This window comes from Eulemur rufifrons, chromosome 16 (assembly GCF_041146395.1).
Source record: "Eulemur rufifrons isolate Redbay chromosome 16, OSU_ERuf_1, whole genome shotgun sequence".
Classification (NCBI taxonomy): domain Eukaryota; kingdom Metazoa; phylum Chordata; class Mammalia; order Primates; family Lemuridae; genus Eulemur; species Eulemur rufifrons.
This window is the reverse complement of record NC_090998.1, coordinates 83464017-83478085: the sequence shown is the minus strand read 5'-3', so window position 1 is coordinate 83478085 and position 14069 is coordinate 83464017. Positions and strand designations below refer to the sequence as shown.

At 45.2% G+C, this 14069-nt stretch overlaps 1 protein-coding gene across 2 annotated transcripts in view; it reads left to right on the top strand.

The window, feature by feature from the left end:
* SYN3 (synapsin III) overlaps nt 1-9254 on the top strand; it is a 377990-nt gene extending 368736 nt beyond the window's left edge. For both annotated transcript variants that reach the window (XM_069490347.1, XM_069490346.1), the window contains exons 12-13: nt 5590-5881; nt 9122-9254. In XM_069490347.1, coding sequence (XP_069346448.1) covers nt 5590-5881; nt 9122-9254 — 425 coding nt within the window. The remainder of the gene's footprint in view (nt 1-5589; nt 5882-9121) is intronic.
* Nucleotides 9255-14069: the final 4815 nt, after the last annotated feature.

Sequence of the window (14069 nt, the reverse complement as noted above, 5' to 3'; positions counted from 1 at the left end):
GGCCTTTCAGACCTTCTAGAAAGTATTCATTCATAGCAACAGGTGGTGCCTGATTAGAGATCTGTGAGTCAACCAGCTAGAGTGAGAAAGAAAGGAAAATGGAACATTATATATAACCTTGTCAATTGAAATTCCTCCTCAAAAATATTCCAGCATTACTACATAAACGTCACCCTTTGTTAAAGAATGGATGAACTATTGGTAACAACATGAAGGAAAATCATGGCAACAGCTAAGTAACTTTCTCGAGGACTGTCAGCCGCTAGGGTGTTCTCACGCCTGTGTTCTCTCTCGCAATCAAAACCTTCTGGGCACAGTCACCGCTCTGGCACCAGCATGGAACTTCAGAGCACGTTCATTGCAATCTTTGAAGGATATGCTCTAAAACCTGTCGGAAAGAAGGTAGTTCTATCACGTTGGGGCCTTCCCAGTCATGATTATTAAAGCCACAGATCCATCGCTTCTTGGGGAAAATCAGCCTTGGGCACCAAATGGCTTCCTCGTTTACAGGTCTTAGATAAAATGTCCTATCCATCTTTCTTGTCTGTACTTCTCTTCCTGGAAAAGCAGATAGTATTTAAGAAAAGGGAAATTGTATAATTGTGCACAAGTGTGTACAGGCATAGCTCAGAGGTATCCAAGCTCAATTCCAGACCACCACAATGAAGAAAGTATCACAATAAAAGCAAGTCACATAAATTTTTTTATTTCCCTGTGCCTATAACAGTTATGTTTACATCATACTGTAGTGTCTTAATGTACAATAGCATTATGTCTAAAAAAAGCTATGTACGCATCTTAATTATAAGACAATTTATTGCTAAAAAAATTCTAACAATCATTGAGCCTGCAGCGAGTCATCTTTTAGCTGGTGGAGGGTCTTCCTTCCACATCCATGGCTGCTGACGGATCAGGGTGGTGGCTGAGGTCGCTGGGGCAATTTCTGAAAATAAGGACAACAATGAAGTTTGCCACATCCATTGACTCATTCTTTCACAAAAGATTTCTCTGTAGCCTGTGATGAAGTAAATGGTAAGACTTGAAAGTCAAAATCACTCCTTGATCTATGAGCTGCAGAAGGGATGCTGTGTTAGCAGGCATGAAAACAACATTAATCTCCTTGTACATCTCCATCAGAGTGCTTGGGTGACCAGGAACATTGTCAATGAGCAGTAATATTTGGAAAGAAATCTTTTTTTCTGAGCAGTAGGTCTCAACATCGGGCTTAAAATATTCACTAAACCGTGCTGTAAACAGATGTGCTGCCATCCAGGCTTTCTTGTTCTGTTAATGAGCACGGGCAGAGAAGATTTAGCATAATTCTTAAGGGCCCTAGGATTTTTAGAACGGCCAATGAGTACTGGATTCAACTTTAAGTTGCCAGCTACATTAGCCACTAACAAGAGAGTTAGCCTGTCCTTTGAAGCTTTGAAGCCAAGCACTGACTTCTCTCTAGTTATGAAAGCCCCAGATGGCATCTTCCTCTAACAGTAGGCTGTTTTCTCTACATTGAAAATCTGTTGTTCAGTGTAGCCACCTTTACCAATGATCTTAGCTAGACCATCTGCATTCATAATTTGCTGCAGCTTCTACGTCAGCACTTGCTGCTTCACTGTGCACTTTTATGTTATGAGGATGGCTTCTTTCCTTAAACCTCGTGCACCAACCTCTGCTAGCTTCAAACTTTTCTTCTGCGGCTTCCTCACCTCTCTCAGCCTTCACAGAATTGAAGAGAGCTAGGGTCTTGCTCTGGATTAGGCTTGGGCTTAAGGAAATGTGGTAGCTGGTTTGATCTATCCAGACCACTCAAGCTTCCTTCGTATCAGCAGTAAGGCTGTTTCACTTTCTTATCAGTCGTGTGTGCACTGGAATAGCACTTTCGATTTCCTTCAAGAACTTCTCGTTTGCATTCACAACTTGGCTAACTTTTTGGCACAGAGGCCTAGCTTTCAGCCTGTCTCGACTTTCAACACTCCTTCCTCACTAAGCTTAATCATTCCTAGTTTTTTACTTAAAGTCAGAGATGTGTGAATCTTCCTTTCACTTGAACATTTAGAGGCCATTGTACGGTTATCAATTGGCCTGATTTCAATATTGTTCTGTCTCAGGGAATAGGGAGGCCAAGGAGAGGAAGAGAGACAGACGGAATGGCCGTGTGAGTGGGTGGAATAGTCAGAACACACACATTTATTGATTAAGTTCAATATCTTATATGGGCATGGTTCATGGCACCCCAAAACAATTGCAATAGTAACATCAAAGACCACTGATCACAGATACATATGCTCATTCATTAATTCATTAACCATTTGTTGATTCCCTATTACTCACCTAGGCTTCATCAAGAGACATCCTGGTTATTTCTTTCAGCTTCTTGGCAAAGCAAAACACTTGGTATTTTTTATTTGACCACATATAAAAAAATATTAACTTATAAATAGAAAGTATTAATATTTGCCTAAAGCACAGGACTGGTGCTAAAAATTATTTATTAAAAAATTTTCACTTTTACTGAAATTACTAGCCATCACATACATAAAAATAATGAAAGTTTGAAATGTTTGAGAATTACCAAAATGTGGCCAGAGACACAGGTTTGTGCACATGATGTTGGAAAAAATGACACTGACAGATTTGGTCAACACAGAGTTGCCACAAACCTTCAATTTATGAAAAACTGTATCTGCGAATCACAATAAAATGAAGCCCAATAAAACAAGGTATGCCTATATAAATGAACATTAGTATTCTTCTTCAAGCAGATATGTGTGTTTTTGAATCCAGTTCCATGTCTCAGCTGCCTTTTCGGTCTTGGGCAAGTCACGTTACTTCTCCAAGCCTCAGTTTCCCCAAGGCAAAGGAGGAAATAAAGCTGCCACATCTAACGATGGGGAATTGTCCACGAGCTAATGCAGGTGAAGCTGACACAGTAGTGCCTAGAAAGTGTTAGTTCTTACTGCTAATAATTTGCTATTACTATTATGTGACTCTGACTACTAATGACTTGTGTCTTATACATGTTGCTCTCAGTGATTGTCATTAACAATCCTTATAACCGATGCAGCCCCACTGCCCTCCTGCCCAGCAATAATTCCGTAGTTACAAATGTTCAAAAACTGCTTCTTCCTCACCCCACCAGGCTCCTGGCAGGGCCTCTGCCCGGCCCCTCCTTTCCCGCTCTGCCCCAGGACTTACTTTTTAAAAACACATTTGAACAGAGCCCTTTTAAAACAGAGAACTACTGTATTCCGATTTCCTCTCTAGCCCAGAGTAGAAACATGCCTGATAAAGAGATATTATTTTAAGGGACATGAGGCTAAACACACTTTTAGTGAGTTGAAAAACAATCAATTTAAAACCAATTAAGGTAACTAAAGAAAATGCCCGGTGAATTTACATTCAGATTAAAAATAACAAGGCTAATTTAAAAACAACACTTTCATTGAGTTCCCCAAATAACAAGATCACATTATTAACTTATTTTGAACTCGCTGTTCATTTCCAGTCAGTAAAAGTGAAAGTTGCTTTTAATAAACTTAATTTGTCAGCACCAATCCTGTGCTTAGGCAAATACTATCTACATATAAGTTAATATTTTTTATATGCGCTCGAATAAAAAAATACCAAATTTTTTGGTTTGCCAGGAAGCTAAAAGAAATAACCAGAGTGTCTCTTGATGATTCCCAAGTGTATAATAAGGAATCAGCAAATGGTTAATGAATTAATGAATGAGCATCCAGATTTTCCAAGATAGCCACCTGGGAAGGGGCAGGGGGTGAATGTAAGAAAAAAGTAGAAAACAAATGTTTTCTTTGACCTCCAGTGGGTTTAGAAAACCAAAAAGTAACCAGCATGTAGAAATCAGGAGGTTTTACTTCGACATCTAGATTTCCAGCTTCTCCTAGTAGGGCAGAAGCTCTAGAAACTGTGGGCCTGTGTTCCCACATCACAGCTGTCCCCTGGCGTTCCTAAGGGCCAGGCCACCTCTAGTTGCCTCCGGCCCTGCTCCTCCCTGTTGTCACTTCCATGGTGACAGGGAGCATCACTTTCTTTATGCTTGTACCTCTTTAGGGAAATACGATGTTTCTGTCTCAATTGGGAAAATTTCTTAAAACCATATTATTTTTCTTAACGCTCACCTGCTTTATTTATTTAAGCACCTGCTTGAGCTTATAGGTGCTTGAGTTTGAGATCGGTGTGTCCTCCAGTCTCCTGGGACATATAGTCACGAAAGAGGTAATGAACCAAAGCCACATACAATCAGTTGCTAAACTGGTGCTGCAATTGAATCCAGCCCAGAAAGTGCTCTGCAGGCTCACAAAGTGGGGGGGATGTTTGCTGTGTAGTCCAACAACCTCGTTTTACAAATGAGGGCCCAGAAGCCCCGAGAGGAGTGACTTACCCACAGTCACACAGCAAGTTAATGGCAAGGCTTGAGTCAGGACCTGGGGCTCCTGGTGCCAGTGTGGGTTTAGAGTCACCGGACATACAGGCTGTGCCCTCTGAGAATGTGCCCAGCTGCCTCGATGTCTAAAGGGGGAGGTTGCCTGAAATCCAGTCCTTTCTCCCCTGGCGCCTGGCTCAGAGCTGCTTCCACTGGAAGAAGCTGCCTTTTCTTAATTCGCATGAAGATGTTACAAGGACTCAGGGCACCCCTGTGTGGTATAGTTTAAAAAAAAAAGAAAAGAAACAAACAAAATCCTAAAATCCCTATACTATATTATATTAGTCTGCTCAGGCTGCCTTAATAACAAAATACCATAGACTGAGGGCCTTGAACCACAGAAATGTATTTTTTCACAGTTCTGGAGGCTGGAAGTTCAAGATCAAGGCGCTGGCAGAGTTGGTTTCTGGTGCAGCTTCTCTCTTGGCTTGCAGAGGCAGCCTTCTTGCCGTGTCCTCACATGGCCTCTCCTCTGTGCCCGGCACCTGCACACTCTTGATGTCTCTGCGCCTTTTTATAGGGACACCAGTCCTGTGAGATCAGGGCCCCACCCTCATGACCTCATTTAACCTTATTAGCTCCTTAAAGACCCTATCTCCAAATACAGTCGCACTGAGGGTTAGGGCTTCAACTTGAGAATTTGGGGGGACACAGCTCAGTCCACAGCACCACCCCAGACCTACTGTACTAGAATCCCTATTTTGACAAGACGCCCCAGTGATTCATATGCACATTTAAATTTGAGACACGCTGGCTTTAGTTAGTGTACAACCTTCCAGTCTGTCCTTTTCACATAGCTCTTATACATATGTGCCAAAAGGGAACAAAACAGTATGTCCTGTTCTTAAGCTTCTTTTTTGTTGTTTAGCAGTATGTATTTAGCATATATTATCAGCAATGTCCTATATCATTTAATATTGTTTGGCCACATCATATATGATGACCACAGCATATTCTATTATATGGATAGATTTTAATGCTCCTAAGTATTTCCCTATCGTTAGATATTTATACTGTTTTCAGTTTTTCACTGTTTCTAAAGAAACACTGTCATGAACATCCTTGAAGCAGCATTATTTATGTATAGCCATGTTTATCCTAAGAAAAAACTGGAGCTTAACCTTTTATATTTTTTGGCTCTGTAGGGGGCCCTCGCCAAGCTCAGTCTCCCCAGCCCCAGAGATCTGGAAGCCCCTCCCAACAGAGGCTGTCCCCACAAGGCCAGCAGCCCCTGAGCCCCCAGTCGGGATCTCCACAGCAGCAAAGGTCACCAGGCTCTCCGCAGCTGTCCCGGGCATCCGGCGGCGCCTCCCCAAACCAGGCCTCCAAGCCAGGCGCCGCCCTCACCTCACAGCCCCGGCCCCCCGTGCAGGGCCGCAGCACCTCTCAGCAGGGCGAAGAGTCCAAGAAGCCTGTGCCACCCCACCCCCACCTCAAGTAAGTGCTTTGGGAATTGGAAAGGGGATAGGGTGGAGGTGGGGTACACGGGCAGGGACTCAGAGACAAAGGAAGACCTCATGGGGCCTCACCTGGACTTTAAATAGGTAAAAACAGGTGTAGAGGGTGGAATTTGTGGGGAGGGCCCAGCAAGGTGAGAGCATAGATTAGGCCCTACCATGACCCTCCATGTATACATGCATGCATTGGTTATCTCTTGCCGCATAACAAACCACCCCTAAACTTAGTGGCTTAAGAAAACAACCATTTTCTTTGCTCATAATTTTTTGTTTCATCAGTTTATTCTGAGTTGAGCTCAGCTGGAAGGTTCTTTTGCTGGTGTCTCCTATAGAGTTGCCAGATAAAACATAAGGTACCCAGTTAGATTTAAATTTTAGAAAAACAATGGATGATTTTGAGTATAAGGATGCCCCAAATATTGCATGGAATATACTTATACTTTAAAAAGTCTTTGTTTTTCATCTGAAATTCAAATTTAACTGGGTGTCCTATATTTTTATCTGCTAAATCTGGCAGCCCTACCAGATCCCTAGGATCACGCACACAGCTGCAGTCATCTGGCAGCGTTGCCAGGGCTGGATGGTCCAGGACGGCCTCACACACTCCCCTGCTTGCTGGTGCTGGCTGTCAGCTGGGCCTCTCTCTCCATGGGATCTCATCCTCCCCAGGGCACCGCCAAGCTTTCTCACATGATAGAACTGTTTTCCAAAAGGGGAAAAATAGAAGTGTCAAGGCCTCTTGAGGAGGCCCAGCCTTGGGAGTTACACATTGTTATTCCATCAAATGCTTTTGGTCAAAGCAAGTCACAGGGCCAAGCCACTGTGGGGGCCAAGAGGTGGGGAAATAGACTCTTGAGGGAGGAGCTACAAAGTCCCATTGCAAAAGGGTGGGCTACAGGGAGAGGAGGAATTGTTGCCATTTTTGTAAATCACCCATCACAATACACATACACATGCTATTTCCTCTTGGGCCCATCTCTTGGTTTGAGGTCCAAAGAGAGATCTCAAATGAGTTTTCTTTGCAACACTCTGCCTTCCTTCAACTCCAGACACTCACATTGATCAGCATTGTTTCACAACTAACAGCTCCTGTCCACTTCCTATGAGCCAAGTACCTTACCTAGTTGGGTTTTTTAAGTTCCCCCAAGCTTAAGAGTTAATAAGTATTATTATTCCCATTGTACAGATAAGTAAGTAGGAAAGATTCAATAACTTGCCAAAGCTTCTACTGTTAGCAAGTAGAAGAGCTGGGATTGAATCTAGGATGTGAAGTCCAGGGATCACACTAACAATAATTTTTTTGAATAGGTAATAGGTTCATGTAATTCAAAGATCTAAAAGATATCAATGATATCAAAGATATACATTGAAAAGCCTCACTCCCACCCCATTCTCATCCAATGCTTTGCTCCCCAGTTCCCTAGAAATGACCACTTTTGTTGGTCCCTTGTGTGTCCTTTCAGTGGGTTTATGCAAATACAAAAATAGATGTTTTGATCCCCTCCCCCATTTATGCAAATAGTATTCACTATACGAATCATTGTGCTCCTTGCTTTTCATGTTTAACAATAAATCCTGGAGCTCTTCCACCCAGTTCATTGAAATTTTCTCCTTTTTCATGGCTGTATAGTACGCCACTGTATAGTTGTACTATGATTTATCTAACTAATCCACCATAAATAGAAACTTGGTTTGTTCTTACAAATAATGCTGCAAGTAATAACCTTGACCATCTACTTTCATAATTGCAGGATGCACTGTAGAGAAAATACCTGAAATGGTATTGTTCGATCGAAGGATAAATGTAGTTTTAGTCTGATAGGTACTAGCAAGTGGCCCTCTAGGCTATATGACATAGCAGTTGAGAGCACAGGTTCTGGTCAGATGGCCTGGGTTCAAATCCCAGCTCTACCACTTAGAAATGACAGAATCTCAGATAAGTGGCTTAACCTCTCTGTGCTTTCAATTTCCTCACATGCAAAATGGGGACATTAGCCCCACATGGTTATTACAAGGATTAAAGTGAGTTTATGCACAGTTAGTGCTCAGAATGCTGCTGGCGCCATAGAGGCATGTCTGTGTACCGCCTGTCACCATGTAAAAAGGTCAGCTTAGCTAATCACAGGACAGACCTTTTGGGACTTAAGCTCGGTTTGGTCACTGACCTTACAGTAATCTAGCTAGAAACTCTTAAGTCTCCGGACTTACTGCTGCAAAGCATTTGGTTCAATTCAAGTCAGCAGGTCTTTGCCAAATGCCCACTCTGTGCCTTGTCCCGGGTAAGGCTCTGTGAAGGGTTAGAAAGCAAGGGGTAAAAGATGGTCCCTGATTTAAAGAGGATTTCAGTTTTTAACGTGATGACAAGATCGTGTGCAGACCTCTTAGACTTGTGTCACCTTCACTAGACTGTGAGTCTCTCGAGGGCAGGGCCTGAAGCACACTCGTCCCTCACCCCTGTCACCTAGCACTAGGCCTGGCACACAGGCGTTGCTCAGTAAGCAGTGGCCGCAGGCTGGCACTGGTGCAGCACACACAGAATGGCACACGGTGGTTCCAGATGCGGCACTGTGACAATTCCACATGGGGGTGAGGGTGGCATTGGCAATAAAGGCTTCGGAGCAGAGGTGGGAATTGAAGCCCCGAGTGTCAGAGCCAGAAGAGGCCTGAGGGTCATTCTACAGATGAGGTCAAGGAGGCCCTGAGAAGGTAAGTCACTTGCCCCAGGCCGTAGACATCCAATGGCAGAGAAGGGTCTAGAACACAGACCTCCTGATTCCCAACCAAGTGATGGAAATCACAGTGGGACTAACTGCAACCTGATGTTGATGCAGCAATTACAGTTTCCAGGCTGGGCTCGCACCTGCAGGCAGGAGAGTAGTCAAGCTCCTCTCTGGTGACACCTGCTACCTGAACCGCCAGGGTCGCGGAAAGAAGGTGAGCTTTCCGTGCTCCCCATGGCCTGCTGTGAGGACAGAGCAAGTTACTTGACTCTGTGAGCTCCAATTTCTAAACCTAAAAAATGAGGGTAACAATCGCCACCTTGCAGATTAAACTGTGCTTGCTGTACCCAGTGCCACGGAAGCGCTGGAATGCCTGGTGTCTGGCCTTACTAACCCTATGCGACTGGGCCAGTCCATCTGCCTCCAGGCAAGCCCCCGAGACTCGCTTCCTCGGCAGTCTTGGCCTTGTCTTCCCCAACCCCCCTGCCTTTCTGTTTCAGCAAATCTCAGTCCCTGACCAACAGCCTCAGCACCTCCGACGCCGCCCAGCGTGGGACCCCGAGCGAGGACGAGGCCAAGGCGGAAACCATCCGCAACCTGAGGAAGTCTTTCGCCAGCCTGTTCTCGGACTAAGCCCGTCCAGGCTGGGGGAGGAGAGCTCTCTCACACTCGCCCTGCCTCAGCTTCCTTCTCAGCCTGGGTTCCCGACGGGAACAGAATGGAGGGCCTGAGAACATACTTTCTAAATGCCTTCGACCCAGGAACTGATTATCTTCGTGTTCCCATTTTCCTTCGCCATGACATTCCAACATCGTCTGACTGAGTGGTGGGCCTTGGAGAGCCTCGAGTTTCCTGAAAACAGGCCTGAACGACGGGCGTCACGTCCCTGTGCCCACCCACATGCTTGCTTCCCTGCCAGGTAGCCGAGTGCGATGTCTGTGTGTGGCTGGTCCTCACATCTCTTGTTGGTGTTTTGCTCGCCTTTGGGCGAAGGCCCCTCTGTCGAATGCAGGCACTGTAGTTGGACCTCAGCAAGATAGGAGGCAATAATCTTTTAACAGTGTTTTGCAAACAAAAAGAGAAAATCCCAGCCAGGGAAGCCTACCCCCTGCCCACGCTAGTTCCATCCACACTCGAGACCTGCCCTCAGAGCAGGCAGGCAAAGGCCCATCACACCTGGCCACCAGGGGGGTTTTGAGGACAACAGGAAAAATAACAGACCCTGTGTGACAAGTGGGGCCTTTCAGAACACAACAGAGAGAGGGGAAGTCCTTGTAAGGCCGCTCACACCCAGAGCGTTATCCTCAACTGGACAGCTGAGAGCAGATCACAGGTTCTTACAGGAATCATCACCTGTTCTCAGAGGAGAAAGAGGCCCTGAACTTCCCAAGGAAAGCGCTAGGTTAGGATTCCTGTACCCATTCCGTGTTATACCACTGTTTGGTCTCTCTGGCCTCCCACCAGGAATGTTGTTCCCTCCTCAAGGATATCTCAGGAACCAGAGAGCATCAACAGATCAATGACACAGGATCAAAGTGCAGTGACAGTAACTTCCGGTTCAGCATTTCACAAACTCTGTACAGCAAGGTGTTGGTAGGTTACTCCATTTCAAAAGGGTCCCACGGTCAAATATATTTAGGAAACACTTTATATTTCTTTTTTAGAGATGCATAGTACACTATACATGTCAAAGGCTTTTGGAATTCTGCAGGAAAGAAATCAGCTTTAGCTTTGTGCAACCCAAACTGATTTGACTCAACAAGTGAACCGCAGAGTTGGAAAATGTAGTCTAGACGCCCTTCCCAGGCTCTTCCCCTACCCCAGACTGCCTCTCATGCTCAGGTGGGGTTCAGGGGTGTCCCAAGTCACCAAGCACCTGGTGCTAGAAACATCATCGGTGCCAGAAGCAGCCTCTTGGTATCGAAGAGAGCCCAGGATTCTAGAACATAGCTGTGTTATCCCCTTACTGCCCTTTGCAACCTGAGATATGTCTTCCTCTGAGAAGTTAGGGGTCACTAATGTAAATCACACGTTGAGGGATCCAAAGTACCATCCTCCCGGCTTGAAGGTTCCTGGGTCCCTCCTCTCTCTCCTGACAATGGCAGTTGAGGTTGCCCCGGTAGAAGGAGCTGGGGACACTGCCCCTAGGAGTCTGTTACAAGATTCAAGCACAGAGTTATAGCATTTGAAATTTGGTTTCTTCCACTTAAAAAAAAAAAAAAATTCCCTCCCCCCATTACTCAGGAGTAGATCTCTCAAAAAAATGATGCTGGGCTGCAGTCTGAATGACAGGGTGGGAGAAAAGACGTGGGGCAGGGCGTAATACCACAGCTTCAGGAGATTAAGAACACAGGAAACACCTGTGGCAATCATCGTTCTTCAACAGTTTCACCCAGTTCTCACTTGGTAACAAACTACAGCTCAAAACACACAACTGCACGGTAATAGGCTAGATGTTTCTCTAAGTGTGGGCCACGGCCATGTGCAGAGCTACTAGTTACAGAGGCAGATGAAGCTTCATTTCAGACCAAAGGAGTCAGAATTTGTGGACATAGGGCCCAGAACTGTATCTTTGTCAATTGTGCCAAATGTTTCGAATGCCCACTGCAGTTAGACCAGCCGCCCCGAGCTGAGCTGTGTGGGAAAACTACTACACGAGAAACGGTATTGGTATACCAGGTGCATTACGGTCACCAGTGCGTTAGGAACCCACTCCCAGCTGAGCAAACCAGTGGCTCCATAAACAACGACCACGTGGCCTAAATTTCCCCACTTTCCTGCATTCTGTCCATTGGCCCTAGAAACATCTCAGCGTTCAGAGGGTATCTCCCAGATACTCCACTAAAGTAGCACAAACTCTTTTCAAGCCCCGTATCAGGCCAGGCATCCTGATTCTTGCAAGCATGCACAGATATATCTAGACCCACGACATAACACTACTTTATGACCAACACATTCGAATGGTTTCCCATTGGCCTGTGTGTGAATGTAGAGACCAAGAATGTATAGGTCCCGTGGAGCCCATAGAGCCCAAAAATGGACTGTTTTCTCACATAGGCTAGCACGTGTTCCTTCCAAAAATTTAACCTTTAATAATTGTGACATTTTGAAATGGGAAAGGGCAAAAAGCAGGGGAGAGGGGGGTCACTCTGTATAGATTCTGAAAGGTTATGTTTGTTGTTTTTTTTGCTTTGTTTCGTAACTTTGACCCAAAGAAAGGCTAGCATTTTCCTTCCAGGCTGACTCAGTGAAGCTGAAAAACAACAAAGACCCATTTGATTTGTGCACAATGAACAGGGATTTGAAAATGCAGCCTCAGTGGACACCTCTACCAGCCAGATAAAATTTCTTCCAGATCTCCCTCCTATCAGCATGATAAAATGGTACTATACTCTGGTGAAGTGTAAAATCAGCTTTCCAGGGACGCCGGAATATCTATGTCCTTTCTCCTCCATCAGTCCCCTATGTTCTCTCCATTACTGCATCCCCTCCTGACACCCAGTCCCTGCTGATAGGCCAGTTAGCTCTCCCTTTCCGAAATTTCAGGGGTGATGGGTCTTCACTCACATTATAACAAATACAGCGGCAAACCCCATGAAACTGAACATCAACTGCCTTCTGGAAGTTCTCATCTGAATTTCCTGCGAACGGGAGAACAGAGCCGGGGAAAGCAAGCTGGTGCAGGTGTCCCGAGCATGAGCCACGAGAGTGCAGCACAGGCGTGCTGCTTGGCACACGGCAGGTGTTCAGGACATGTTTTAGGTAGCTCCCCCACCCCGCCCCAGAAAACTATGAAATTAATAAAATGCAAACAAAGTATTAAGATTGAAGTAACAGGCTGTTTTTCTAAGAGTATCAATGTTAAGGAAGTCACTTGCCCAGGAAAAGGATCAAACCAACAAAGGTTAGTAAAATGAGATAATTGAGAAAAGAAGTTGAAGGAAATCAATGGCAGGTTTTTAACCTCAAAGAGACCTCTTCTAAACAGAATCTGAAGAGGAAGGGAGCAAAGTGGGAACATGAGACCGCCCCCCCTGGGGAGCGTGCCCCTGGGGCCACAGGCAGGTGAGGTGACTGCAGGGCTGCCAGGCCTGGGAGCCACAGAGGAGCTGCCGGCACTGGTCAGAGCAGGCTGTAGTGAGACCAGGACGACACCAAAGCTCGCGCAGCACAGGCCCAGGACCAAGCAAGTGCACACCGACTGTAGGCCACGTGACAGAATGCAGACGTTTCCAGACAGCATGGCCTCATTCAAGACACCCACAGGTGGGTTCAGGACCCACCCCTTCCAGCGCCGGAGGGCAGACTAATCTCTCGTGCTTTATTCAACTACATAAAACAGCCTGGCGGCTCATTTTGTTTGGTGTTTAGAATTGGTGAAAGGGTACAGGTGAGAGTCATGGGTTAACCTAGTGAAGTCAACCTTGCAGATATGACTGGTAACTCAATGATCCTGGAGCTCATTGCCAAAGAATATGTTCACATGTATCTCATATGTTTTTCTTTATCCTAGAAGGCAAGCTGGCTGGTTACTAGTAATACTGTCAAGTGTCAAAAGCTGTCCTAGATGCCCAAATGGCCACTGATTAGATTATGGCTTTCAGCCAATTCTTAGACTCTAAAAGCAGGTGGCAATTTTGGTTTGGTTGGAGACAAACTGGAAAGTTGGGCAACAAGCAAATCAAATCGGTCCGCTTATCAAACACAATGCATAAAGGACACAGGGGCTCCTGTTGTTTCCAAAGACAAAACGTGCAGCTGAAAGAGATAAGATGTGGCCACTTAGACCACGCATTCAGATCTCAACTGGCAGGCTAAGAAGAAAACATGAAAATGGCTGGGAAATATTTTTTGGACTTAGTGAGGCATTCCTTTAAGAGAAACCAATCTAAAACTAAACATTCTTTCTGCAACGTGTATATATATGTGTGTTTTAACCTTTAAAATCCTAAATACCTTTCATTGCTTTTATACTGATTAGTCCTGATTTTAATTCTAGTTTCCAAGCTCATATTCTAAGTGTCTGCTCTCCATGGTTTTACACTGAGTTTAGAGCAGAAACAAGGTAACTTTGCCTCTGCACTCAATTACCATTCTTCCTGTTTTGCTTAGTAGTAACAGAAATGTTAAGTGCTGTAACCTATTGGGGAATCCCAGGGGAGAAATCTAAGTTAGTCAGTTCAAATTAAATCTTTATGTGGCTTACCCAGTACTCCCAATAATCTTTATCTATTTCACATCTTCTGCAGTCAGTGGAGACTATGCAAAGGAGCATGGCCCGTGCTGTGGCACAACAGAGCACTGGGACCTGCCCCACTTCTTTTGGGACTCTGTAAATAGGCAGCTACCGCCCAGGGAAGGAGAAAGGCAAGCTTGGCACTGGGCCCCGAGCACAGGGGGAGCAAGGAAGGAAATGCCCAGCTCCATCAGAATAAGAAAGAATTACAG